At 51.7% G+C, this 24,005-nt stretch overlaps 3 protein-coding genes across 5 annotated transcripts in view; 2 read left to right on the forward strand and 1 right to left on the reverse strand.

The window, feature by feature from the left end:
- Positions 1-3,065, forward strand: part of TXNDC11 (thioredoxin domain containing 11) — a 62,118-nt gene extending 59,053 nt beyond the window's left edge. For both annotated transcript variants that reach the window (XM_019715146.3, XM_074322861.2), the window contains one exon: positions 2,307-3,065. In XM_019715146.3, the coding sequence (XP_019570705.3) occupies positions 2,307-2,949 (643 nt within the window). In that variant the 3' untranslated portion in view covers positions 2,950-3,065. The remainder of the gene's footprint in view (positions 1-2,306) is intronic.
- Positions 2,992-13,009, reverse strand: SNN (stannin). Its single transcript, XM_074322866.2, has 2 exons — positions 12,857-13,009; positions 2,992-6,011 (listed from the first exon to the last, which is right to left on the reverse strand). Exon 2 carries the CDS (start codon positions 5,922-5,924, stop codon positions 5,661-5,663), a length of 264 nt encoding a protein of 87 aa, XP_074178967.1. The 5' UTR covers positions 5,925-6,011; positions 12,857-13,009; the 3' UTR covers positions 2,992-5,660.
- Positions 13,010-13,089: 80 nt separating this feature from the next.
- Positions 13,090-24,005, forward strand: part of LITAF (lipopolysaccharide induced TNF factor) — a 93,654-nt gene continuing 82,738 nt past the window's right edge. Inside the window, exons 1-2 of one of the 2 annotated variants that reach the window (XM_074322863.2) lie at positions 13,090-13,286; positions 20,541-20,637. The gene's annotated coding sequence lies outside the window, so the exon portion shown is untranslated. The remainder of the gene's footprint in view (positions 13,287-20,540; positions 20,638-24,005) is intronic. The other variant, XM_074322864.2, reaches the window with a different exon arrangement.

The raw sequence follows: 24,005 nt of genomic DNA on the forward strand, positions 1-24,005 counted from the left end.
TTTTACGTGCTAGAGGTGAATAAACGTGAACTTAGAGAGGAGAGCCAGACAGACAGTGGCACTGCACTTTCAAAGTGATTACTGTTTTGGAAGCCGTTTGTTGACACTTGGTGTCCTTGCTGCTTCTAAAAAGTTTGGAAGCCTTTTAGCACACCCATGGGGTAGATTCTTGGAGATTGCTCCAGGAACGCTAAAATGGCATGCTTAACAAATGTTGTTTTCTGTCTTGCAACTATCTCCAGATACATATACAGGTGTCTCAACGACAACTCTTTCCCAGGGCTAATTTGCATTTACTCTGTGCCCTCGGAGACCAAGTTTGTGCTGCAGAATTTAGCGGCAGCTCAGCTCTGCTTGTTGCTTCTCGCCCGCACTGTCTTGACAGGGGCCAGGATGATTTTAGTTGTTGATCAAATCACTGGGCGGCCCCACTTGAAGAAAGCTTAAGAAAACTGTGCTTTAAAGGAAGGCGTGGTTATATACTTACCCCCCAAATGTTTGAATTTATTCCATTTACCTGAAAGTTTCCATAAACGTATAAAATGGGGCATATCTGATTTTAATTTCCCTGTGATTTTTATTTCATAGGCAAAAGACTACCCATTAATACAACACCTTTTGTCGTTTCTTAAGTATGTGGCCAGTGGCTTTGTGTGTGGAAAGGGCATACAAACTTTTTTTTTTTTTTTTTAAGATTTTATTGGGGAAGGGGAACAGAACTTTATTGGGGAACAGTGTGTATGTACTTCCAGGACTTTTTTTTTTTTTCCAAGTCAAGTTGTTGTCCTTTCAGTCTTAGTTGTGGAGGGCGCAGCTCAGCTCCAGGTCCAGTTGCCGTTGCTAGTTGCAGAGGGTACAGCCCACCATCCCTTGGGGGAGTCGAAACCGGCAACCTTGTGGTTGAGAGGGCGTACTCCAACCAACTGAGCCATCCGGGAGCTCAGTGGCAGCTCAGCTCAAGGTGCCATATTCAATCTTAGTTGCAGGGGGCGGAGCCCACCATCCCTTGCGGAACTGGAGTTGAACCGGCAACCTTGTGGTTGAGAGCCCACTGGCCCATGTGGGAATCGAACCAGCAGCCTTCGGAGTTAGGAGCACGGAGCCACCTGAGCCACCGGGCTGGCCCTGGGCATACAAACTTTTAGTGAGTGGTTTCTGGCTGTTTTTTTTTTTTTTTTTTTTTTTTTTTTCAGAAACCATGTGATTTTTTTTTTAAGCTGACATTCACTGAGCACCCGGGTATCTCGTGTAATCCTTAACAGCAGTCCTGTGAGGGAGAGGATGCTCTTGTTACCCCTGTACAGACGAGGCAGTGCAGGGACGCAGAGGTCACTTGTCCAAGAGCTCATGACGTGAGCAGCAGCCCTGTGAGCTCACCCCACCCAGGCGGCCTCCTGAGGCCCTGCTTTTAACCTCCGTGGCTCTAATACTTGAAGGGACAGTAACCGTTGTCTGCCCACCTCATGCATAAAGCTGCTTGTTTTGATGTATTGCCATCGGCTTATGTATACACAGGGAAATGTAGAAATTTTGGTTGTCAGACAATTAAATGACAAATTCTAAAAAGGAATGTTCTACATCAGGACTTGCAGTGAAGCTTTGGGGCAAACACGCTTCATCTGTCCCCCTCCTTCCTTATCCTTTGCTCTTGAGGCCAGGCAGCCTCAATTCCTCAGAGTCCCTGGGTCGGTCTCTCTGTCAGGGGTCGGGGCTCCAGTAACACCTCCCATCATGGCAGCTAAAAATGTCTCCAGATGTTGCCAAATGTCCCCTGGGGGGCACAGTCGCCCCGCAGTTAAGATCTGCTGCTTTAGGTGGAGTAAATGGCTGCTGAAGAAGCCAGGTTGTTTCAGGTCTTCTCTGGTTCACCAAGCACTGTTGATGGCCACAAGTGACGTGGGTGACAGCCCTGCTCCAGGACCCCCTTCCTGACACACCAGTCGGCTCCCAGAGCACACCGAGGCCGCTCTGCCCAGGCTCCCAGCGCCCTGCATCACTGGTTTAGGTTCGGGCCTGGAAGCTCTTGTCTTTCTTGGAAGGTTGTGAATAGAAACTGAGCTCTTTGTCCTCAGGAACAGATACAGGTTTGAGATAAGCCACCTTAATTACAGAACGAGCATGCGGGACATCCTCCGATTTGCAGAACATTTTCTGCCCGGATAACATTTTCCTTGCTGACTTCAGTAAGGAAAAATCTTTGGAATGACTTTCGTAGGAAATAAAACCTGACTTTTGGTAGCAGTCAGGTTTTGGACTAAACATGTTGGTGTAACTCTCATCTTTGACTCCTTTCCCTTTCTCTCCAGAAAGGACCTAAGTGTGAAATACCCCGAAGACCTTCCCATCACCCTTCCAAACCTGCTGAGGTTCATTTTGCATCACTCAGACCCTGCTCCTGTCCCCCAGGACTTGGGTAACCCTCCTCCCAAAGAGTGTCTTCAGAGCGGGGCAGCCTTACAGCAGGGGCACATCTCCCATTTGGAGAGAGAGATCCAGAAGCTGAGGGCGGAGATCAGCGCCCTGCAGCGAGCGCAGGTGCAGGTGGAGGCCCGGCTCTCCAGTGCGCGCAGGGACGAGCACCGGCTGCGGCGGCAGCAGCGGAGCCTGGAGCAGCAGCACCGCCTGCTCCAGCTGCACAGCGAGCAGCTGCAGGCCCTGTATGAGCAGAAGACCCGGGAGCTGGAACAGGTGGCCCACAAGCTCCAGGAGCTGGCCGATGCCTCGGAAAACCTGCTCACCGAGAACGCATGGCTCAAGGTCCTCTTGGCAACCATGGAGCGGAAGCTAGAGGGCAAGGTCGGAGCCGAAAACCTCACTCCCCGGGAGGAGGCACCCTCTGACCACCCCGAGCCCTCAGGGGCCCCCCAGTTACCTGGCAGCGCCCCTCCGCCTGCCAACGTCAGCTCCCCACTGGTGTCCGAAAGGAGAAGTGAGAATAGAACAGACTAACTTTTAGACTGATATGAAGAAATCAGAGGTGAAAACTGTACATTGGGAATATATTTATGCAAATTTTATTGAAATTTATTGTAAATAAAGATTTTCTCAGTGGTCTAGAAAATCAATTTGAATGTCATTCAACTTTTATTGAACAGGGATGACATCCCTCCCACTTATTGCACAAACTTGGTAGCTTTGAGACAGGAACAGTAGCACAGTCCAATTGAAGATTTGTCTGAAAAATTAGTCCATGTGTTAGTGGCTCAGTGTCAGAGTTCCCTCTCCATTCTCCTCCTGTTGCTTCTGTGATGACATGCAGGATGAAAGGTCCATTTCTTGACTGACGAGTCAGAAAACTTGAACGCAACAGTGGGCTATTCAGAAAGAATTCAGTGAGAGGTCATAACTTACTAAGCCAGTTGAGTGTGTGGCTCTGGTGTCTATGCTAAAAAAAAGTAGCTATTGATAAATAAGAACAGTGAGAGCTATTATGTGGCTGGTCACCAGTTCTCCAGGCACTTGCACTTTCCTCAGACACCCCCACGAGTGCCCCACTGTGCCTGCGACCCTCACCCGGCACTGCCACCACGCTGATGGGATGCATTCAAGCTGCAGAGATGTTGTCAATGGCAGCCTGGGAGTGAGAGCAAGAACTTCCAGGAGTGAAACTAAGGAGAAAGTGATGTTTCAATTCAAACCCAAAACTTCACTGGCACGGTAAAAACCTCAGGGCAAGTCTGACGGTCAAGGGATGGTCATTTTCAAGGTCAGGCTCTGGAAAGTAGAGGTAGAAAGCTTGGAAGTGCTAGAATGCGAGGGGAATGGATCAGACACCCCCACACCTTCCACATTTTTCTTGCGCACCCTTCATTAGAAAGCAAACCTTCTCCCTGATCTTCAGGTTGGCACCTTTGGAGCTTCTGTCCCCGCTTCCTGGCCTGCAGGGCCTCTGCTGGTCTCCAGTCCAACTCTTAGGCTTGGCCACGCCCAGTTAGGGGCCAAAGACATTTCCTCTTGTCTTCAGTTCAAATTTCTTAACTAGCTACCCTTCCCTGCCAAGTTACTTCATGTTTGACCCCCAATGTAGGCATATGCTGCTACAATAAATGTTCTCTAAGCTCCCTCCTTGGTGTTCTAGAAAATAGATTAGTTCAACATGCTTTTCAGAGGAGACCTGAATGAGGCCATAGGAGCTGCCTTCAGCCTGACCAGGAGGCCAGGGCTCTGATGGGGTTGGGGGTGGAGGTGGCTGGCATGGCTGAGGGCCCCCTGGGAGCTCCCTGTCCATTGTGCTGGGAGGCCCCTCAAGTCCCAGGTGAAGCCAGGGCTGGCCTCCAGCTCATGACCAAGGGCGCTGACACAAGTCAGAGTTGAATCATGATAGTTTCGAATGTGCTTACAGTGGTGGGATTAAAAATCTAAGCGAGTTCAGTGAAGTATGCACAAGGGACACCTTGGAGTGCAGGCTGGGGGCGCGGGCCCCGCCAAGAGCCACCAACGCCTCATGTTTTTGAAAACCAAGTTCTGAACCTCAAACACTCTCCCCCCACCCCTCCCCCAGGTACCCACTAAGCACATGCCATCAGGGGGCTTCTGTGGGCACATGCACACAAGAAATGACCTTCCTTCCACCACTCAGCACTCTTATAGTGGGTCAGGGGACTCTCCTAGGTGACCCACTGAAGAAAGTGAAACCTAGTACCCAGCAGGTGGATGGGAATGAACAGGAAGCTGATTTGTGAAAAGGGAAGGTGTGGGGGGAACTTCAAAGTCCCCAACCCCTCCCCTCCAGTGCAGAATATATTAAATACAACAAACAAAAACCACAATTTTCTCTTAACCGGGCCAGTTGGGTTTCAGATAAAGGTAGCCTGCTAAGTAATGCTGGGTGGGCTGGGGACGGGGAGTGCTCAGCATGCTCGAGACCAAAGGGACAAGAAACTGCTCTGCCACTAGGACGCCTGGCAGCCCTCGGGACGCGTGCCCTGACTCGTCCTTCACTGGCTCCCACGCAGCTGCAGTAGCTTCCTTGCAATAACTCCACTATCAACAGGAACTGGTATTTAAAGACCAAACCTACCTAGAGAAAGAGGGGCGTGGTTCTTCTATCCATTGTTAACCAAGCAGAAATCACCAAAGCACCCCAACAGGTCAGCCCCGAAACTTAAAACTGACATGTCACATCCTCTACATACACACACGTATATATTAGAGGCCCCTGCCAAGTGCAACTTGGGCCTTACATGTCTAAGACCCTCCCCCACGGCCTGGACTCAGCTCATCATCGGTACGGTCCGTCCCATGTGCGCTATCTGATATTTTTAAAAATCAGCAAAAAAGGCTTAAGCACGTGCTTCTGGGGCCTATTTACAGTTCACAGGTTTGTGAGTTCACGCATTACAGTAGTAGCTCCATTAAAAACAGGCTCAGCTAAACATTCAAGTAACAAAAGCGCTGTGGGGCTGTGAGCCCCCGCAAGGTCAGGCCTGCCCACTGCCTGCAATGGGCAGCCCCACCAGGAGACTGAGGGAATGGCCAGGGCCACCGACTCCTGGCTCGGGGCAGCCGGGACCCTGGGAGTCAGTGCATGCGATGACGAAGCCCGGCGAGGCCATGCCAGCAAGTGTCAACCCCTCCTCTGAAACGGCTGCATGTCTGTGGTTCCCCTGCCCATGCCTCTCGGCGGGCTGTACACAGGCCCAGGAGCCTCTGCACCCCGTTCAGCCGTGCACTTCCGGGCCGTTGGGGGTCAGCTTGGCCTTCCTCTCCACGCACGGTCCCTTGGCTGAGTACTGCACCAGCAGGAAGGGCTCCTTGGTCTCGCCATCCCCCACGATGCTCTCCTCGTCTTCCGACTGGCTGATGCGCTGCAGCCGCAGGTAGCACCAGCAGCCCAGGATCAAGGCCCCCAGGGCGGCGATGGCGATGAGAATGACGATGACGGTGACCACACCGGTGGTGGGGCTGTGGTCCATGATAGACATGCTCAGCGCTGGGGCGGCTTCCGTGGCAGGAAGCTCTTGGGGGTGGCCGGCTCAGCAAGGCTGGAACTCAGCCTGGACACGAGAGCCCTGCAAGACAAAGTGACATTAGGCTCCACTGGGGACTCGGCAGCCACCCTGACCGCGCACACGCTCTCGCTGGCTCTTCCAGTCTCTGTTTTTAATTGGTTCTGAAGCCCGACCGTCCCATCCTAGTCCTGGTGAAAACACAGACTGGCTTTCGCTGTTTCTTTGCTCGTGTGTTACCAGCCTTCTCCTACTCACCAAGCCCGCCTCCACGCACCACCATCAGTGCTTCTGCTACCAGACAGGCAGCCATAGAGCCTGAGATGCAGGGGACAGGGACACCCGTGACCTGTGACCCCACTGCAGCAGAGGCTCAAAAGAGGGTGTGTTTAAGGTGAATGTTCTGGAAGCCCAGCACCACTCGGACTGGAAGGAGCCAGTGCCTCATGATGGCCAGAGATGAGGGATTCAACAGCAGGAAGTGACATCAGCTCCTCTCACAAAGAGGCAATGTACGCAACTCAACCAAGTCTGCCGGAACACCTGTGAGAGGGTGCAGCAGGCGACAGCCTTTGCCCACAGGGGAACTGCAGCCGCCTAGGAAGAGCCCTGGTTCACCACACCACCTGAGAGGAAAGCAAGGCAGCAGAGTCCCAGGAGATGGAGGCACTCGGGACAGACTGGCCCTGCCCTCCAGAAGCACAGCATCTGGTGCAGGAGCCACACCGCAAATGGGTCAGTACACCAAATGCCTGTCACTACAAATGCGGGGAACCTAGGGGACCAGGGGCCGCTACGCTGAACTGGGTGGGGTAGGAGGCACTCAGGGAGGCGATGCTGATGCTAAGATGTACAGGAAGAGCCAGCCCTGGGGAACAGCACCTACGAAGGCTCTGCAGGCAGGTGCACGGAGCTGAGGGCACCGCTGGCTGGAGCTGGTTTGGGTGGGGGCGGGGAGGGGGTGTACATGCTGAACCACCACCTCCCAGCCTCCTAACCTCAGACAATTCCCTCTGCCTTGCTGAGCCTCAGAATCTGCCTGTCAGTGAGGCTGGTGGGGGGCAAAGGGGAGCACAGCTTTGGGGAGCACAGAAGATACAAAAAACCCCAGGCTCTCACTGAGGCCAATGACACCAGGCTGGCTGGGGTGGGAGGGTCTGAAGCTAGAGGCTCCCCTGGTCCCAAGACCCTGCACTGTGTCTCCGGCCTCGCTGTGCAGAGCAAGTAACAGGAACACGCAGGTGGTTATGAGGGCGTGGAAAAGCCCACGACGACTTCGACACAAGTTCAGCGCTCAGTAAGCGTGAGCTGTCTGAATTCACTGTTTTGAGAACTCACATCAAGGCAGGTAGACGGCCTTGGAAGGAGCAAGTTTTCCCTCCCAACAGGATGGAACCCGCCGTCCTTGAGCAGTAACAGCCTTAATTAGCAATGCTTCTCATCCACAGCAGGAAGTCTCCCCCTCACCCCAGGCCAGTACTATCTGAAGGTCAATGCCCCCGAGTCTGTCCAGGCATCAGGCCTTGGGAAAACTCTGCAGACCCCCGAGATCCACCTGCCACCGTGCCCATGTTTACAGAGGGTCGGAGCAGGAGGGGGATCATATCGCTGGAAGCCCCTTCTTACCAATTCCAGGGTCAAGCGGCAGCCGTCACTCAGCAGGCTCCCTGGTCTGCCATGCGGGCCCACTGCAGCCAGTGCCCCTCACCCAGCGGAAAGGCCCAGAGTGAGTCCTTACAGTGACCTACAAGACCGCTGCCCAGGCTGGTCCCCCTTTCCCTTGTTCAGTGGTTCTCAGCTCGGGGCAACTGTGCACCCTAGGAGACATTTGGCAATGTCTGGAGACACTTTTGGTTGTCACACTAGTGGTGGGGGTGCTACCAAATCGACAAGATGCAGCTCAAGAGCCCACAGTGTGTGGCACAGCACCGCCCATCCCCAACCAAGGTCAGTGGCGTGGGGCTGAGAAACCCCGACCTTGTAACTCCAGCCCAGGCGGGAAGCCTCCGGACCTTGCAGTCCAGGAGGGTCTCTGTGAAGACTGCCCTCGCTCGCTCCCTCCAGGGCATCAGCCCCCATCTGCAGCCCTGCTTCTGTAGCACAGCCATCTGGTCAGCACCTACCGCCTCCATCAGTCTGTGTGCTCCATCAGCGGTCCTGCACACCTCTGTGGCACCAAGGGCACAGGTCATCCTGGCTTCTGTCCTGCCACCATCAGGGCTGCTATCTGCTCTGTCAACCCTACTCGGCTTGTCCTCTCAGGTGACCCGACCCCCCAACAACCTGCCAGCTGCAGCTGGGTGAACCTGTCCCAACCTCCAGTTTCTCTACCTGCTACGGAAACCTGCCTCATCCCTCCCCCCGCACCTCCACTCGACCTCCTGTGTCCAGCGCCTGCGGGGGTGCCTGTCCTCCACAGTGCAATCCTGGACAGGAAGTCACGTCACTATGAATTCGGAAGGAGAAGTATATGTGTGTGTGGGGAGTGGGGGTGGTTTGGGAGCAGGAAGTAGGAAATCCAACAATGGCAGCAAGACCTGGGAAGGGTGACCCTAGGAGTCCCCGGAGTAATGAGGACACTGAGGCAGTGGCAGCCCCTGTTCAAAGGGACTGAGAGGCCTGGTGACCTCAAAACCCTGTCTGTGCCCCGGCCCCAGGCCAGGAATAGGCACAGCCAGTCTGGGCCTCTCACCCCTGAGCACAGAGCCAGGTGCCCAGGCCACAGTCACCTCTAGCCTGGGGTCCCTGGCCCTCCCCTGAGTGCATTTGTTTGTTCCTTCATTCACTCAGCAAGTGTTCCCTGAGAACCGATCTTGAAGAAAATCTGATCACGTCATCCCCTGCTCAGAATCCTCTCCGGCATCAGCAGAGAATCTAAACTCCTTGCCTTCCTGGAGCTTCTGCACACCCTCCACCCACCCTCCCAGCCAAGGCCTCTGGACTTTCTGTTCCTTCTGCCTCAGATATTCTTTCTTCCCTGATTGTCCCACGTCTGGCTCTTCCTATTTGGGGGGACTTTCCCAGACCACCCTGGCTTCAGATGCCCCTCCATCCCACACCTGAAATCACCTCATACTACTTCAATCTATTTCCTGGCACACTCTGCTACCTGAAATCCTCGTGGGTCAGGGAATGCATTTCCCTGACTGCTGTCTCCGTCCCGCAGTGGACTCTGAGCCAGAAAGAGGAGGGCACGGACCGTCTTGCCCACTGTGGGATCCCCAGTGCTATTATCCTATTAGCAGGAGCTAATAAATGTCTGCTGAGTGCTCCACGCCTGGGGATGCAATGATGAGTTACAGGAGACACTGCTGTCATGGGAATCGCGGTGGGCGGGCCCCACCCCTGAGCCAGCTCCCTCACTCCAAAGCCACACCCGGGACCCTGTGCATGGGTCCCCAGGCCTGTCCCAACAGACTCAAGGAAGCCAGCAGCCTGCGGAGCTTCAGGACAGGCTGCAGCCTGAGTGCGGGGGTGGGAGCAACATGTGCAGGTGGGTCCCGGGCAGGCCTGAGCCCACAGAAGGGCAGCTGTCTCCTCAAGTGCTGAGCTTTGGGCAGGGGAGGAGGCCTCTGAGAAGCAGAGCCCAGAGGAACCCTGAAGCAGGAGGCAGCCAGCCGGTTCTCCCTGCACCCCCTTGGCCTGCTAGCTTCGCCTCTCCCGGGGCCTCCCCTATTCTCCACCCCCTGCCCCTCTGAGTCAGGTGTCTTCTGCAAGTCAGCTGACACCTCACCGTAATCCAGGAAAGCCCCTAGGTGGGACAGGGACGGCCACAACTTGGGTGGAGTAGATGCTCAGGTCGGGACCTGGGAAACCTGACCCCCCTCAGAACAATCATCAGAGGAGTTAACATTTATTCCATACAATCATTTAATCCTCCCAAAACCCTGCAGCTACTACTACTCACCATTTCCCCCATTTTACAGATGAGGAAACTGAGGCACAGAGCATTTGGACTGCCCAAGAGTGGATAGCTAGAAAGCAGGACCCCAGAAGTAAGGCCCAGCAGAGCAAAGGGAGGGGTCTTCCAAGTGCACAGGGCCAAGGCCAGCCTGGGGATCAGAGCACGGCTAGGGGCCTGCGGTCTGTGGGCACTCGAGGGGTTGGTGATGGACCAAAATCCGCCCCGCCCCCCCAACCTCTGTAGCATCTCCTTGCCAGCTCCCTCAGTCAGGACAAAGGCTGGCATTGGAAGCCCAAGGCCATTTGGATCCCCCGAAACATACAGGGCCAATCTGTCACCCTCCCTCCACTCTCCTGCCTTGTGGGTCCTCGGTCCCCACCTTCCTCAGCCAGGATCTCATCCACTGCTCCTGGAAAAACAGGCTGTAAAGCCCAGCCTCATCAGTCTGCAGAGGCCACTCCAAGCTCCCTACCTGCTGCCCCCTCTGCTTACCAGTGAGTTCAAAAAGACAGCCCCCGCCTCAGCCACCAGCAGGGCTGAGGGCAGGCATCTCCTATTATCCTGCGATAATATTAATATTATCCTGCTATCCCACAGAGACCCACAGCTTAGGTCTGCCCCAATGCAAGGGGGGGTTTGTTATACCTGCTTCTTCAAGGGACCCCAAAACGAAGCCTTAACCCCACTCCACAGGTCACTGCCCATACTCCAGGCCCAGTGGGGCCACAGCCAGTAGCAGAGTAGATTCAAGCCCCTCCTTTGCCCCCCCCCCCCTCCACTTGCTAGTGTGAGCTGTTTTGTCCCAGCTAAGCAAGCCAATGCTCATGGTCTGTTTCTCAGTGTGCAAATGGGAACGAGGCCCTGACCTCAGCCACCGGGCTGTGGGGAGGATGCAAGTGCTAAGACATGTGAACATGGAAGGGCCACTGCGCTACTGGTTAGCATGACATCAGGCTTTCCTGGGTGCCACAGAGAGGACAGTGAGCCTTTCAGATCTCTTTTCCCCAAGGACCTGGCTCCAGGAGGGTACAGAGTCTGGTCCAGGCCCAATGTCACAAATAGTCCCTTCCTCAGGGACATGATGTGGCCTTCTTACTTCTGGGCATATCACGAGTGTCACCCAGCCCAGCTGGACACCAGCTCGCTGTCCCCACCCTGCAGCCTCCACCTTCTGGGGCTGCCCTGCTTACAGGAGGCCACCCCGCACCCAGGGCTTCCAGCACTGCCCCCAGGGGTTAAGCCATGGCTTCTCCCCCAATAAAGTTATCCGCTGTGCCAACAAACCAGGCCCTTTCTCTTCAGCGGACCCCAGTTCACAAACCAGAAACATTTCCTGCCCGGTTTCTAATTAGGAACATAGGATGATAGGGAGGACGGGGCACTGCTGGGCACAGCCAGGGTGCAGGTGGACCGTCTCCTGTGTGCCAGGCCCCAGCGGGCCCTGGGACCCAAGGATGCATCACACGAGGCCCCTGCCCTCCAAAAGCCAGGACCAAGAACAGCTGGGGTGCCCATGGGAAACTAACAATTACAGGGCTGTGCCCTGCTCTGCGGACCTATCATCTCATCCTCCGCCCCCACCCATTACACCCCGTTCTCCTGAAGAGGAAACTCTCACCAGAACCCCCTAGGTTCCCCTGTGCAGAAGAGGAAGCTGGCTCAGGCAGAGCCAGGGGACTGCCCCAAGGTCAGACCCTGTCTTCTGTGCCCTCAGCCCCCCCCAGTCCCGTGAATCAGTCACTGGTGATTCTGACAGGCTTTCCCAGGGTCAGCCCACTTGGCCACACAAGTTTGGTAATAATAGTAGACGCCTGACAAAAGTTGGCGATGATTACTATGTGTCACTGAGCTGAACACTTCAAACAGATCATCTCCTTTCAGCCTCAAAACAACCGTCGAGTTGAATTATTACTACTATGCCCACTTTGCAGATAAAGACTCTGGGGGTCAGAAAAGTTAAGTCAATTGCCCAAGGTCACACAGCTCAAAAGTAGCTGTGCAGAAATTCAAATCCAGCCAGCCTGCCTCCAGAATCCGGGATTTCAACCCAGATGCTAGTGTGATATTCTTGACACCCACCTCCTCACTCCCGTGTCTAAAGGGTCAAGGGACAGGTTCATTCCAGTCTGCCTCCCCCCCTCACCCCAGGGCAGGCTGGGTGACCGGGCGGGAGGGGTGATGGGCCTGAAGAGGGACACAGGGATGACAGGCATCCAAGCAGCTCCCGTGTGCTGAGCGCGGGCGACGTGCAGGCTAGGTGCCAGGCGCGCTCCACGCACCCTCTCATTTAACCCTGCCAAGCGACGCTGTCGTCCCCCTATTCTACCAAGGAGCTATGCTAGGCTGGAGGGAGGAAGGGCTTAGCCCAGGGGGTGACAGCTGGAGGGGGAACGACAGCTGGAGAGACAACTCCAGTCTGCCTGACTGGGGTGGGGGAGACGGGGGACCACGAGACCCAGTCATGCCCACGCCGCGCAGTCACCGCCGAAGGAACCCGGCACCAAATGCTGCGGCCCGTCCTTGGTTTCCCCACCTGCCAAATGCGCGCCAGACGTCGCCAGACCCCATCCCCACCCCCCACCCCCGGAGCCCCCCTGACTACCCTGAGGGCTGCCAGGACACCCGCCTCCACCGTTGTTTTTAAAAACCGAGAAGTGTCCGGAGGAGCCCGGCGGCCGGCCCAGGACGCGGAACTGCAGGCGACGGTGGGGTGCAAGTAAGGGGGGGGGAGACACCCGCTTCCCACAAAGCGGCCGCCGCCCCCCGCCGTCTCCTTTGTCCGGATCTCGCCGACGCGCAGCGGACAAAGAACCCCCGCCCGCGGGCGTGGCCCCCCGGAACAGACCCTCCCCGCCCGGGCTGCCCCTCCCCCGCGTGGGGACCCCCGCCCCCCCGCCCGCCGCCGAGGCGCCCCGCACGCGTCCCCACCCTATCCTGGGCTGTCCCTTCCCCTCCTGCAAGCCCCCGCCCCAACCAAGCACCGAGCCCGCCCGGCCCCGCTCACCATGGCGCCGCCCGCAGCCCGGCGGGATCGCCCAGCAGCAGCCCCACGGGCCCGGTCCGCCCGCCCTCCAGCCGGGTCCGGCTGCCGCGCACAGTCCGGACGCAGGACCACCGCTCTGCGGCGGGAGGGGCATATCCAGCTCCTCCCCGGACGGGGGCGGGCCCCGCCTGGCTCGTCCAATAGGAGCTCGCGCTGGGACGGCAGGGCGGGGCGGGGTCACGTGCGCAAGGGGCCGAAGCGGCTCAGGATGGGCGGGTACTGCGTGCAGCTGGCAGAAAGAAGGCAGGGGTCGCCTTTGGCCTCGGTGCTCGCGGGTTGGGCACCTGGGGGCACCGGCGCTGGGCCGGGAGCCCTCCCTCCAACCTCGGAGGCTGCCCTTAGCCACCCCTCCCCCCTCCCTTACAGAGGGGGAAACTGAGGCGCACAGCAGGTAAGAGTGTTGCTCCGAAGCGGGGAGCGATGGAATCCCGGGCAGGGGCCGGAGAGGCAGGACATTCCTGAGCTGAATGTCCTCGCTTGGGGTGGGGCCGGGGGTGAAACTGGTCATTCACTTGTTCGTTAGTTCATGTATTCAGCATCATTCATTTATTCAACATGTATGGAACACCGACCATGTCCCTGGTACACGGTCTCCGAGAAGGAGACAAACAAGACCCCCTCCCTCATGGAGCTCTGATTCTGCTGTGGGCTGAGGCTTCCGGGAATTTGCAGCCCCTTGGCCGCTTATACTCATGATTAACGTAATAACCCTGTGATTAGGCCCCCACCAAGTGCCTGCCCTGTACTGACCGCTGAACACATTTTATTAAAACGACCCAGAAAGCAGGAACTATCCCATTTTACAGATGAGGAACCTGAGGCTCCACAGAGCTGAGGTACCACAGCTGGCAGGATTGGAGGCCAGGCCTGGGAACAAGTGGCCTGTTAGTGCAGTAATTTCCATTTATTCACACAAGAAGGCAGTCCAGTGAGAGGACGCCCCACTTGGTGGCCAGCTGGGGCCCAAAATAGGGCGAGGGTGGGTCCATCATGACCTCTGTGGCCCAAGTCCCCTGGGACACCTCCTCTGGCTTGGAAGACTAGAGGGGGCAGATGAAGCCCATGATCCTGCCGGCTGGGGGACTTGTCAGCTGCAAACATCTCTCGTAGCCTCAAGCAGACCCTCTAGGAGGCCGTGCTCACAAGGCTCATCTCTTTCCTGCTTCAGATGCATCGAGCTGTTTCCCACCTCTGGGCCTTTGCCAGGGCTTCGTCCTCCAGCTGAAACGTTCTTCCACTTTATCTTTCATACCTTGGCTTAAATGTCCATCAGGAGAGCCCTCCCTGATACCCACCTATGGTCAGTTCCCTTTGCATTATGAAATTGTACATTTTTTGAGGATATATGATTAATTTTTGGCCTGTCTCTTCCCCAGGGCTAGGTCACTTTTATTCATTGCCATGTCTGCAGAAGAGTACCAGGCACCCAGTAGGTGCAGAATACATGTATGCTGAATGAATGAATGATTAAACTGCAGAGCTCTAGGCCTGGCTCAGCTGCATCCTTGCCAAGAGGCCAGGCCCAGATGGTGAACTGGGGGTTGAGCAGGAACGGGGGACAGAGAGGCAGAGGGAAGCCCAGCTCCAGGCCAACTACCCCAGAGGGCCAGAGCCAGGCGTCTCAAACAGCTCCTGCTCCCCAGTCTGCCCAGCACTGCTGTCAAAGGCTCTGGTCTCGTCAGCCACACCTGGGAGCCCAGAGGGGAAGGAAGCAGGTTTTTCCCACAAAGCCAGTTCCAGTGGCCACTGTGGTTCCAGCCTCAAGTTGGCAAAGACTTCATTAGTGGTGAGGATGTGGGAGGGGCAGGCTTGGAGCCCCAGAGCCAGAGCTGGCAAAGCAGTGACAGAGGAGGCAGGGACACTTTTGGGGAAAAGATTCTGGGAGAAAAAAAATGGTGAAGTGGAATGTAGCATGGCATAGAATTTGAGAGTGACACTGCCGGGTCCAAATCTAGCCTTTCCTGCTGAGTAGCTTTGGAAACGCTGCCTAACTGCTCTGTGCCTCAGTTTCCTCATCTGAAAAATGGGGGTAACAGTAAGTTCGACCTCACAGGGTGGTTGTAAGCACCTCAAGTGCTTGGTGCAGACTCAGCAATCCCACCCATTCAGTGTTCACATTAGTAATAGGGTTGGACAGGTGTGGGAGTGAACTTGGGCTTTCCCATTTAGAACTAATCAAGTTACTGCACCTCTCTGAGATTCAGGCTTTTCTTCTTCATGTGGGTCTCATGTAACCTGCCTCTTGGGGTGCTGAGAGGTGGAGGGCTGAGAGTAGCCCATCTGGGCCCAGCCATCACCTTGCCCAGACTGAGTTGCGTCAATAATAACAATAACAATGAATAATAATAGCAAACATTGTTCAAAGCACCACATGTATATAAACTCATTTTAATCCCCATTTTACAGGTGGGGAAACTGAGGCACAGAGTGGCACATATGCACAGAAATCACTTGGGGGGTCTTATTAAAAATGCAGATTCTGGCTAAATAGGTCTAGGTGTGAAATTCTGCGTTTCCCACAAGCTCCCAGGTGGTACTGATGGTTGCAGACACACTCTGAGCCGCAAGGGGCCTTGCTAAAGGTTACACAGAGGCTGAGCACCCAGCCCACACAGTAGGCTACAGAGTCCTAAACCTAACCGACCCTAAGTGCCTGCGCCAGCCCCAGCTTTCTCCCTCTACAAAGAGGAGGCAGGAAGTAGAGCTCCCCTCCCCAAGCTCATTTCCTCTCTTGAGACTCTACCACCTCCCTCCATGGTGTCATTTGGCCTGTTAGAACCTTCCTGCCCCCAGTATCCCAGGGGGTGGGGTGGGGCTCTCTGTCAATGGCAGGGAGGTTCTCAGTTGCTCATTAGCCAGGAGGATAACTAAGGGCAAGAGATGAGCTCACCCTGACTCCCTGGGACTTGCTGAGGCCCAGCTGAGCCCTGTGCCAGCCTGGCCCTGTGCCTGCTTCCATTTGCCTGAGGGGTTGGGACAAGGGAGGGGCTTGCTGGGGAGTAGCGAGGTCTCAGCCAGCCCCAGGGGAGACTCCCTCCAGCTTTGCCTCCCTGCCTAGCCCACAGCCACCAGGCTGCGCAGGCACTGCTCCCAGGGCATCCGCATAAGGATTCCAGGCCTAGAAATGAAATGAAAATTGCTTGGCCCGAGGAGAGTTCCCTAAAAGCTGAGAGGGGACCCAATGGTGAGTTCTGCAGGGTGAGGATAGGTGGGACACAGAGAGGGAGTCAGCCAGCAGTGAATCACACAGCAATTCTTGTTCAAGGGGAGAAAGCCTCACTTCTGTTAAGTGGCTTAAACATCGCTCCAGCACTGGCTTACCTTATATAACCAGGAGGTACAGACCTCAGGCTCAGTCTTGAGCAATCTGCACTCTTGTGCCAGAATTTAATAACGTGTTGTTTTCTGCGTGTTTATGTTTACAGTTACCTTCTATTTTGGGGCACAGGTATGGCTCTTCCATTTATGATAGTGACATATCCAGTCCTTTTTAAATCCATTCATTTAGGGAGAAAAATAGTTAACTTAAAGCTAAGCCTAATGGACGTGACTAGCGGTGGTGTGAGGAGATGGAAGCAGTGGAACAGTGGCAGGTGGATGGCTGAATGGCTGAAGTGGGTCACCTGCTGGAGGTGAATCCGAGGGCCGCTGGCAGCCCAGGCCCCCCACAGTCCTCTCAAACAGGGCCCAGCAGAGCCCCCATCCCAGAGACAGAGACATCCCACAGGTTCTGTGTCTGCTGGAAAAGTCTATCTGGGTTGTGCTGGGTTGAGTGGGGCCTGGGTCTGCCCTGGTCTGTATTCCTGGGGTCTGTGGTGTCAGTGTGATGAGCAGACTAAGGGAGGGTCGGCATGCTCAGCCTGATGTGCTCCCCTTCCCCAGCCTGCCCTACGTTTCCATCTGCAGCGCACATACAAGCACTGGAGCCGTTAATCATTTCACTCAGTTACTCATTCAGCCAATCTTTATTGAGCACCTACTATGTGCCAAGCACTGTGCTAGTTGCTGGAGAGAGACAGCCATGAGCCAGACAGGCCAAACAGCCCTCACGGGCTTTACATTCTCCTGAGGGAAGAAAGACGATAAACACAGAAACAAGTACAGTATATGGCATGTCAGACAGTGTATGTGCTACAGAAAAAGAGAGAGTAAGGTAAGAGGTGTGGGAACATGGAGGGTAGAGGTATGGAGGTCCTCTCTGACAGGTGTGCCAGGCCCTGGGATGGATGCAGCCTTGTCCTGACACCAGAGAAGCTCACAGATGTGGAAGCAGGCAGACAATGAGCCAGCACTGGGCAGGGGTCGCTTTTATTTTTGTTTTTAAGTAATTTCTTAGTGAACACAGACTGGTGGGCAGATGGTAATCCAGATCGTGACGTGTTCTCTTCTTTGGTCCTTGTGTGACTTTTACTAAAAATGTCATAGTTATTTTAATCATGTAATACACACCAGGTACCCCATCAATCAAAAAAAAAAAAGCGAGGACCCTAACAAAGGCCGACATTCACTCCTGAGATGCGCCCGTCCCATCTCCCACCTGGGGGCCCCATCACTTTGAATCCTGTCTTCATCGCTTCCTGCTTTCTTTGTATGGTTTTATTATACCTACATCTTACAAATACATTTTAAAATTTTAGTTTTTTCTTCCTAACTTTATTTAAAGAGTGTATTAGTTTCCTGCGGCTGCTGGACCACATACTATAAACGGAGTGGCTTCAAACAAACAAATCTATTCTTACAGTTCTGGAGGCTGTGTGTAAAATCAGGGGGTTGGCAGGGTGCTCCCTCGGAAGGCTCTAGAGAAGGATCTGTTCAGTGCCTCGCCCCTGGCTCTGGGGGTTGCCAGCAATCCCTGACAGCCCTCGGCTTAGAGAGAGATGCACGCTCCAGTCTCTGCCTCTGTCTTATGTGTTCTCTGTGTATCGTTGCCTTTTTTTCCTTCTCTCAACCTTACTGAGGAATAAATGACATATGTAATTGTGTATAATTAACATGTACAAAGTGAGGCTTTAATATACATACACATTATGGAATGATTGCCCAGATCCAGATAATTGCCACATCCCTCGCCTCACACAGTTACCGCTTTTATTTTTGTGTGTGGTGTGTGTGTGTGGTAAGGATGCTTCAGATCTACTCTCAGCAACTTTCAAGTATATAGTACTGAATTATTAACACAGTCACGTGCTGTACATTGGATCCTCAGAACCTATTCTTAAAACTGAAAGTTTGTACCCTTTGACTTACGTCTGTTCGTTTCTCCCTCCACCCATCCCCTGGCAACCACCATTCTATTTTCTGTTTCTACGAAATGGGCTTTTTCTTCCTTCCATTCTACCTGCCTTCCCCACCGCTGTCCAACTACTGTGTTTCCCCGAAAATAAGACCTAGCCGGACCATCAGCTCTAATGCGTCTTTTGGGGCAAACATTAATACAAACCAGTCTTAGTCTTATATTAATTTTTGCCCCAAAAGATGCATTAGAGCTGATGGTCCGCCTAGGTCTTATTTTCGGGGAAACACAGTATAAGTGATAACCATACAGTATTTGCCTTTGTCTGTCTGGCTTATTTCACTTAGCATAATGCCGTCCTTCCGTGTTTCTCCATGTTGTTGCAAGTGGCAGGATTTTCTTCTTTTTATGGCTACATAATATTCCACTATATTTATATACCACATCTTTATCCATTCATTTCTTGAAGGACTTTTAGGTTGTTTCCATATCTTGGCTATTGTGAATAATGCTGCAGTGAATGTGGGAGAGCACATAGCTCTTCAAGATAAAGATTTCATTTCATTCACATAGGTATACCCAGGAGTAAGATTACTGGGTCACATGGTAGTTATATTTTTAATTCTTTAAGGAACCTCCATACTGTTTTCCATTGCAACTGTACCGTTTACATTCCCAGTACCAGTGCATGAAAAAGTTCCTTTTTCTTCACATCCTCACCAACACTTATCTCTTGTCATTTTTTATAATAGCCAGTCTGACAGGTGTGAGGTGATCTGTCATTGGGGTTTTGAGTTATATTTTCCTGATGATTAGTGATGTTGGGCACCTCTTCATGTACTTATTGGCCATGTGAATGTTTTCTTTGGAAAAATGTCTAAGGTCCTTTGCCCATTTTTAAATTGGGTTATTTGATTCTTTTTGCTCTTGAGTTGTGTGTGTTCTTTATATATTTTGGGTAGTAACCCCTTGTCAAATACATGGTTTGCAAATATTTTCTCCTATTCAGTAGGTTGCCTTATCAATTTATGGTTTCCTTTGCTGTGCAGAAGCTCTTTAGTTTGACGTAGTCCCACTTGTTTATTTTAGCTTTTGTTGCTTGTGCTTTTGGTATCTTATCCAATAAATCATTGCCAAGACCAGTGTCATGGATCTTTTTCCATATGTTTTCTTCTAGTAGTTTTATGGTTTCAGGTCTTACATTTAAGTCTTTGATCCATTTTGGGTTAATTTTTGTGAGTGATCTAAGATAGGGGTCATTTCATTCTTTTGCATGTGGATAATCCAGTTTTTCCAGCACCATTTATTGAAGAGACTATCTTTTCTCCATCGTGTGTTCTTGTCGCCTTTGTCAAAAATTAGTTGACCATATATGCATAGGTTTATGTGTGGGCTCTGTATATGCATGGCTGGGTTTATGTCTGGACTCTCACAGACCAACTCCCACTGGTCTGTGAGTCTGTTATTATGTCAGTGCCATACTATTTTGATTACTATAGCTTTGTAATATAGCTTGAAATCAGGAAGTGTAATGCCTCCAGCTTTGTTTTTTCCTCAAGATTGCTTTGGCTATTTGGGGTCTTTTGTACTTTCATACAAATTCTAGGGTAATTTTTTCCTATTTCTCTGAAAAATGCCTTTGGAATTTTTATAGGAATCACATTGAATCTGTAGATTGCTTTGGGTAGTAGGGACATTTTCGCAATATTCTAATCCAAGAACATGGGACAACTTTCCATTTATTTGGGTCTTCTTTAATTTCTCTCATCAGTGTCTTTTAGTTTTCAGTGCACAGGTTTTTCACCTTGTTGGTTAAATTTATTCCTAAGTATTAGATTGTTTTTGATGTGATTGTAAATGGGATTGTTTTATTAATTTCTCTTTCAGATAGTTTGTTTTTTCTGTACGTTGATTTTGTATCCTGCAACTTTACTGAATTCATTTATTAGTTCAAACTGTTTTTTAGTGGAGTCTTCAGGAGTTTCTATGTGTGAGATCATGTCATTTGCAAACAGAGATAATTTTACTTCTTCTTTTCCAGTTTGGATGCCTTTTATTTCTTTTTCTTGCCTAATTGCTATGGCTAGGACGTCTTCCTCTTCTTATAAGGACCCCAGTCATTGGATTTCCGCCCACCCTAACCCAGCATGACTCCATCTAAACTTAACTAATCACACCTGCAAATGCCCTATTTCCAAATAAGGTTACATTTACAGGTACTAGGGTTCAGGATTTCAGTATATTTCTTTGGGGACACAATTCAATCCACAACAAAGGGAGCCCAGACAACCAAAAAAGAGTATCAAGCTGTATGACTCTTCCAGAGCTTAATTTCTTCATGTACTAGCACATCGCTAAGATTGACCCACATTGTAGTTCACTTGTTTTAACTGTTATGTCCTATTCCATCAGGTCAGTGTACCACAGGTGATCCATCTGCTCGCCTACGGATGGCCTCTTGGGTGGTGTCCAGGTGTCTGCTAATTCGAAGGGCTGTTTGAACATTCTGGTAAGTGGCTTTTTGCTGCGTACATGCAAGAGTTTCTCTAGAGTGTTTACCTTCAAGTGGAATCACAATATGTTAATGTTCAACTTTAGGAGATAATAGCAAGTTGCTTTTCAAAGTGGTTATATTAGGTTGGTGCAACAGTAATTGCAGTTTAAAAAGTTAAAAATAATTGCAAAAACCGCAATTACTTTTGCACCAACCTAATACTAATTACACTCCCGTCAGCATAGTGTATGATCCACGTCCTCTCCTTCACTTGGTATTATTGGATTTTAAAATGTTTGCCAACTGAGTGTAAAACTGTTGCCAGTAGAGATCTTGATTTGCATTTCCTTGATCACTAATGGCGCTGAACAAATTTCTTAATGCTTAGGTCTAAAATACATTCACCTATGTTTTCTGAAGCTTTGTTTTTGGCATTTAAGTTCATAACCTATCTTCTTTCCCATCATTAAAGTCGAAAAGGTACTTACCTATAATTCCTACTGAAGATTTTAAAGTGGTCGTCTTTGTTTGTGGCATTTAAGTCCTTAACCTGGAATTTATTTTTGTGGGAGAAAGGATTGGTTGTATACGCTTGGGCGTTTTTGTAGGGTGACAAGTGTATTTGGGGGACAAGGGGCAGGATGTTTGACTGGGACTCTTGAGAGTACTGGAAATTGCTTGCTGGTTTTGAGTTCAGATTCTCCTCTATCTCTGAGAGCTTCAGTCTCCTCATTTATAAAATGGGAATTATGGTAGATACTGCCCTGGGTTGCCCTGAGCTTTACATGCGATAAGGCATGCAGAATGCATCCCACATTGCAGTACACAGCATAAGAACACTGACTGGTGTTTATTGAGCACTTACTATGTGCCAGGTGATGTGTCAAACATGTTACATGGGTTTTTAATACATTTAACCCCCAACAACTCAATACCCCCAAGTAGTTGGTATTTTCTACACTCTACAGAGGAGTTGCAAATAGGATGAGTAAGTCCCCTAAAGGCACACAGCTAGCATGCATCGGAGAACTTGAACCCAGGCGGTCTGGCTGCAGAGCCCTCATCTATCACCACCACACATCAAAGCCGTTTCCCTTCCCTTCCTCCATCCTCTAGAATCCAGTCCCCGGGCTGAGGAGAGAAATGGCTGCTTCTCCAGGAGGAAGGGTCTAGACGTTGAAATGGAGGAGTGGTAGGCAGTTGAGCTTGAATCCCCTGTGGCCCCTACCTTTGCTTCCAAGGTTGGGGAGAGGCTAGGGAGGCAGGGGGGAGGCTGGGCCTCCTGATGGGGAAGACAATCCATCCTCCCCCCTGGCCAGCCACTATGGAGATGAGTCACTGACCGCAATAGTCCCCCCAGTGTCATCCATAATCCACAACTGCCATCCGGGATCTGGGGTTGCTTTGGGGTCAGGTAGGAATTATTACCAAGGCCCAGCTCTCAGGGGCTTTCATCTACAGCTGAGCCTGGACACAATCAAACCTCTTCTCTACATCTGAAGGCTAGCGTCTTCCCACCAAGGGGGATGCACACAAAGGGCTTTGAGCTGCGTTTGAGCCCAGCTCTGCCACTTCCCAGTTACCTTCTCTGAGCCTCAATGTCCTTATCTGTAAAATGGGAATAACTGGCCCTACTTTGCTAAAAGACTTAGAAATAATCTGTGTAAAAGGCATGAGTAGCCTACAGCTGGCTTTGATCATGGAGCTGCTGTTATTACAGTCACTCTTTTGATGATTGTTTCCCAGGCCCTGCTGGGGATATGGAGATGGTATGACCCCTCAGCGAGTTTGCAGCCTCCTGGGAGAAACAGACCCCCATTGTATTACCTGCAAAAAGGGCTTTTAATAAGCCAATGTGTCCCGCCACAAGAACTAGTTAAAGGTGATTATTCATGGAACAGCTATTTATTGAACACCTACTATGTGCCCAGCAACCTGCAGTGGTGAGCAAGACAGTCAGTCCTGTATCCATAATATCTACAGTCTCATGTCCCAGGAAAAGCGGGGGCCTCTGTGTCCTGCTAGGAGGAGACCTCCCAGGATCAGGCTGGGCAAATGCAGGTGACAGAGGGCTCCTAGGTCTGCCCATGGATGGGGTGGGGGCTCATGCACACCCATCCCCAAAACCCACCAAAGCTCACATTTCTCCTTTGCTGGGAGGCCCTGACTGAGGGGCAGGGGTAAGAGTGGAGCCCCTCCGATCTCTCAGACCTAAGTGTGACTTATGGGGCCTATTAGTTATCTATTCTGCGTGACAAGTTACCCCGACACTTAGCAGACACTTCTTTTCTCACAGAATCTGTGGGTCAGAAAATCAGGAGCAGCTCAGCTGGGTGGTTCTGGCTCAGGGTCTCTCATGTAGTTGCATTCAAGATGCCAGCCAGAGCTGCTGTCACAGGCTTGACAGGCTGGAGGACCCGCCTCCATGTGGCTCACTCCCACGGCTGTCGGCGGGAGGCCTCAGCTCTTCACTATGAGGGCCTTTCCAGCAAGTGCCACAACATGGCAGCTGGCTTCCCCAGCCTGAGCAATTCTAAATAGAGAGCAAGAGGAGTGCCCACGTTTAAAAACATAGATGGTAATATTCCACACATGCTGTTCTGGCCTTTGCTTTCTTGCTTGAAAATGTATCTCAAAACTCACTGTCTATCATTACACACAGACATGCTTTATTCTTGTTGATTTCTTGATTTTAAAGAAAGAATAATTTGAAACACGGTGCTGCTAAAATAGAAAAGCAGAACCTGGCATTTGTTGAGTGCTGACTGCCCTGAGGGCTGTCACCTCATCTGACCCTCCCCACACCCCATAAGGTGGGTGCTGTTCCCAAAACACAATTCAAGTTCATGGGCAGCTTTTATAAATAGGTAGAAAATAAAAAAGTACTCACTACAGAGACATGTCAAGCCCCAGACTGCAGTACTGCCCAATAGTAACTGTCAAGGTTAGCAGAATAATAAAATACTGATGTATACTATTATTATATTAAGATGCAGTATTATTATATAGTAACATATTAACATAATAAAAATATATTGCATTAACATAATAGAAATCATGTATTGTAAATATGTTTAATATATTATAAATATATAAATATAATAAAATATGTAAAATAGTAAGAAGAGGAAAAGAAATAATTGAGACAAAATACTGGGAAAAGAACAAAACCAGGAGGAGCTGAAAGGTTACTCGTGCAGAAACTGAGACCTGGGCTCGCAGCCCCAGGGCTGGCTCTGAGGCTGTGCTTGGGTGGGAGGCTGTCGGTGGGGTACTGAGGTCCAGGGTTCCAGGTAGGATTCTGCTCCCTTGCATCTCACTTCAGATGGGGAGAAGCTTCTAGAAGGGATAGCGTTGCCCAGGATTAAGATGAAACCCATCGA

The sequence above is a fragment of the Rhinolophus sinicus genome, chromosome 10, assembly GCF_057876585.1.
Source record: "Rhinolophus sinicus isolate RSI-liver-muscle chromosome 10, RSI-T2T, whole genome shotgun sequence".
Lineage (NCBI taxonomy): Eukaryota > Metazoa > Chordata > Mammalia > Chiroptera > Rhinolophidae > Rhinolophus > Rhinolophus sinicus.

Excerpts from the sequence above, each read along its gene's own strand:
- SNN (XM_074322866.2), bottom strand. The coding sequence starts at position 5,924 with ATGTCTATCATGGACCACAGCCCCACCACCGGTGTGGTCACCGTCATC.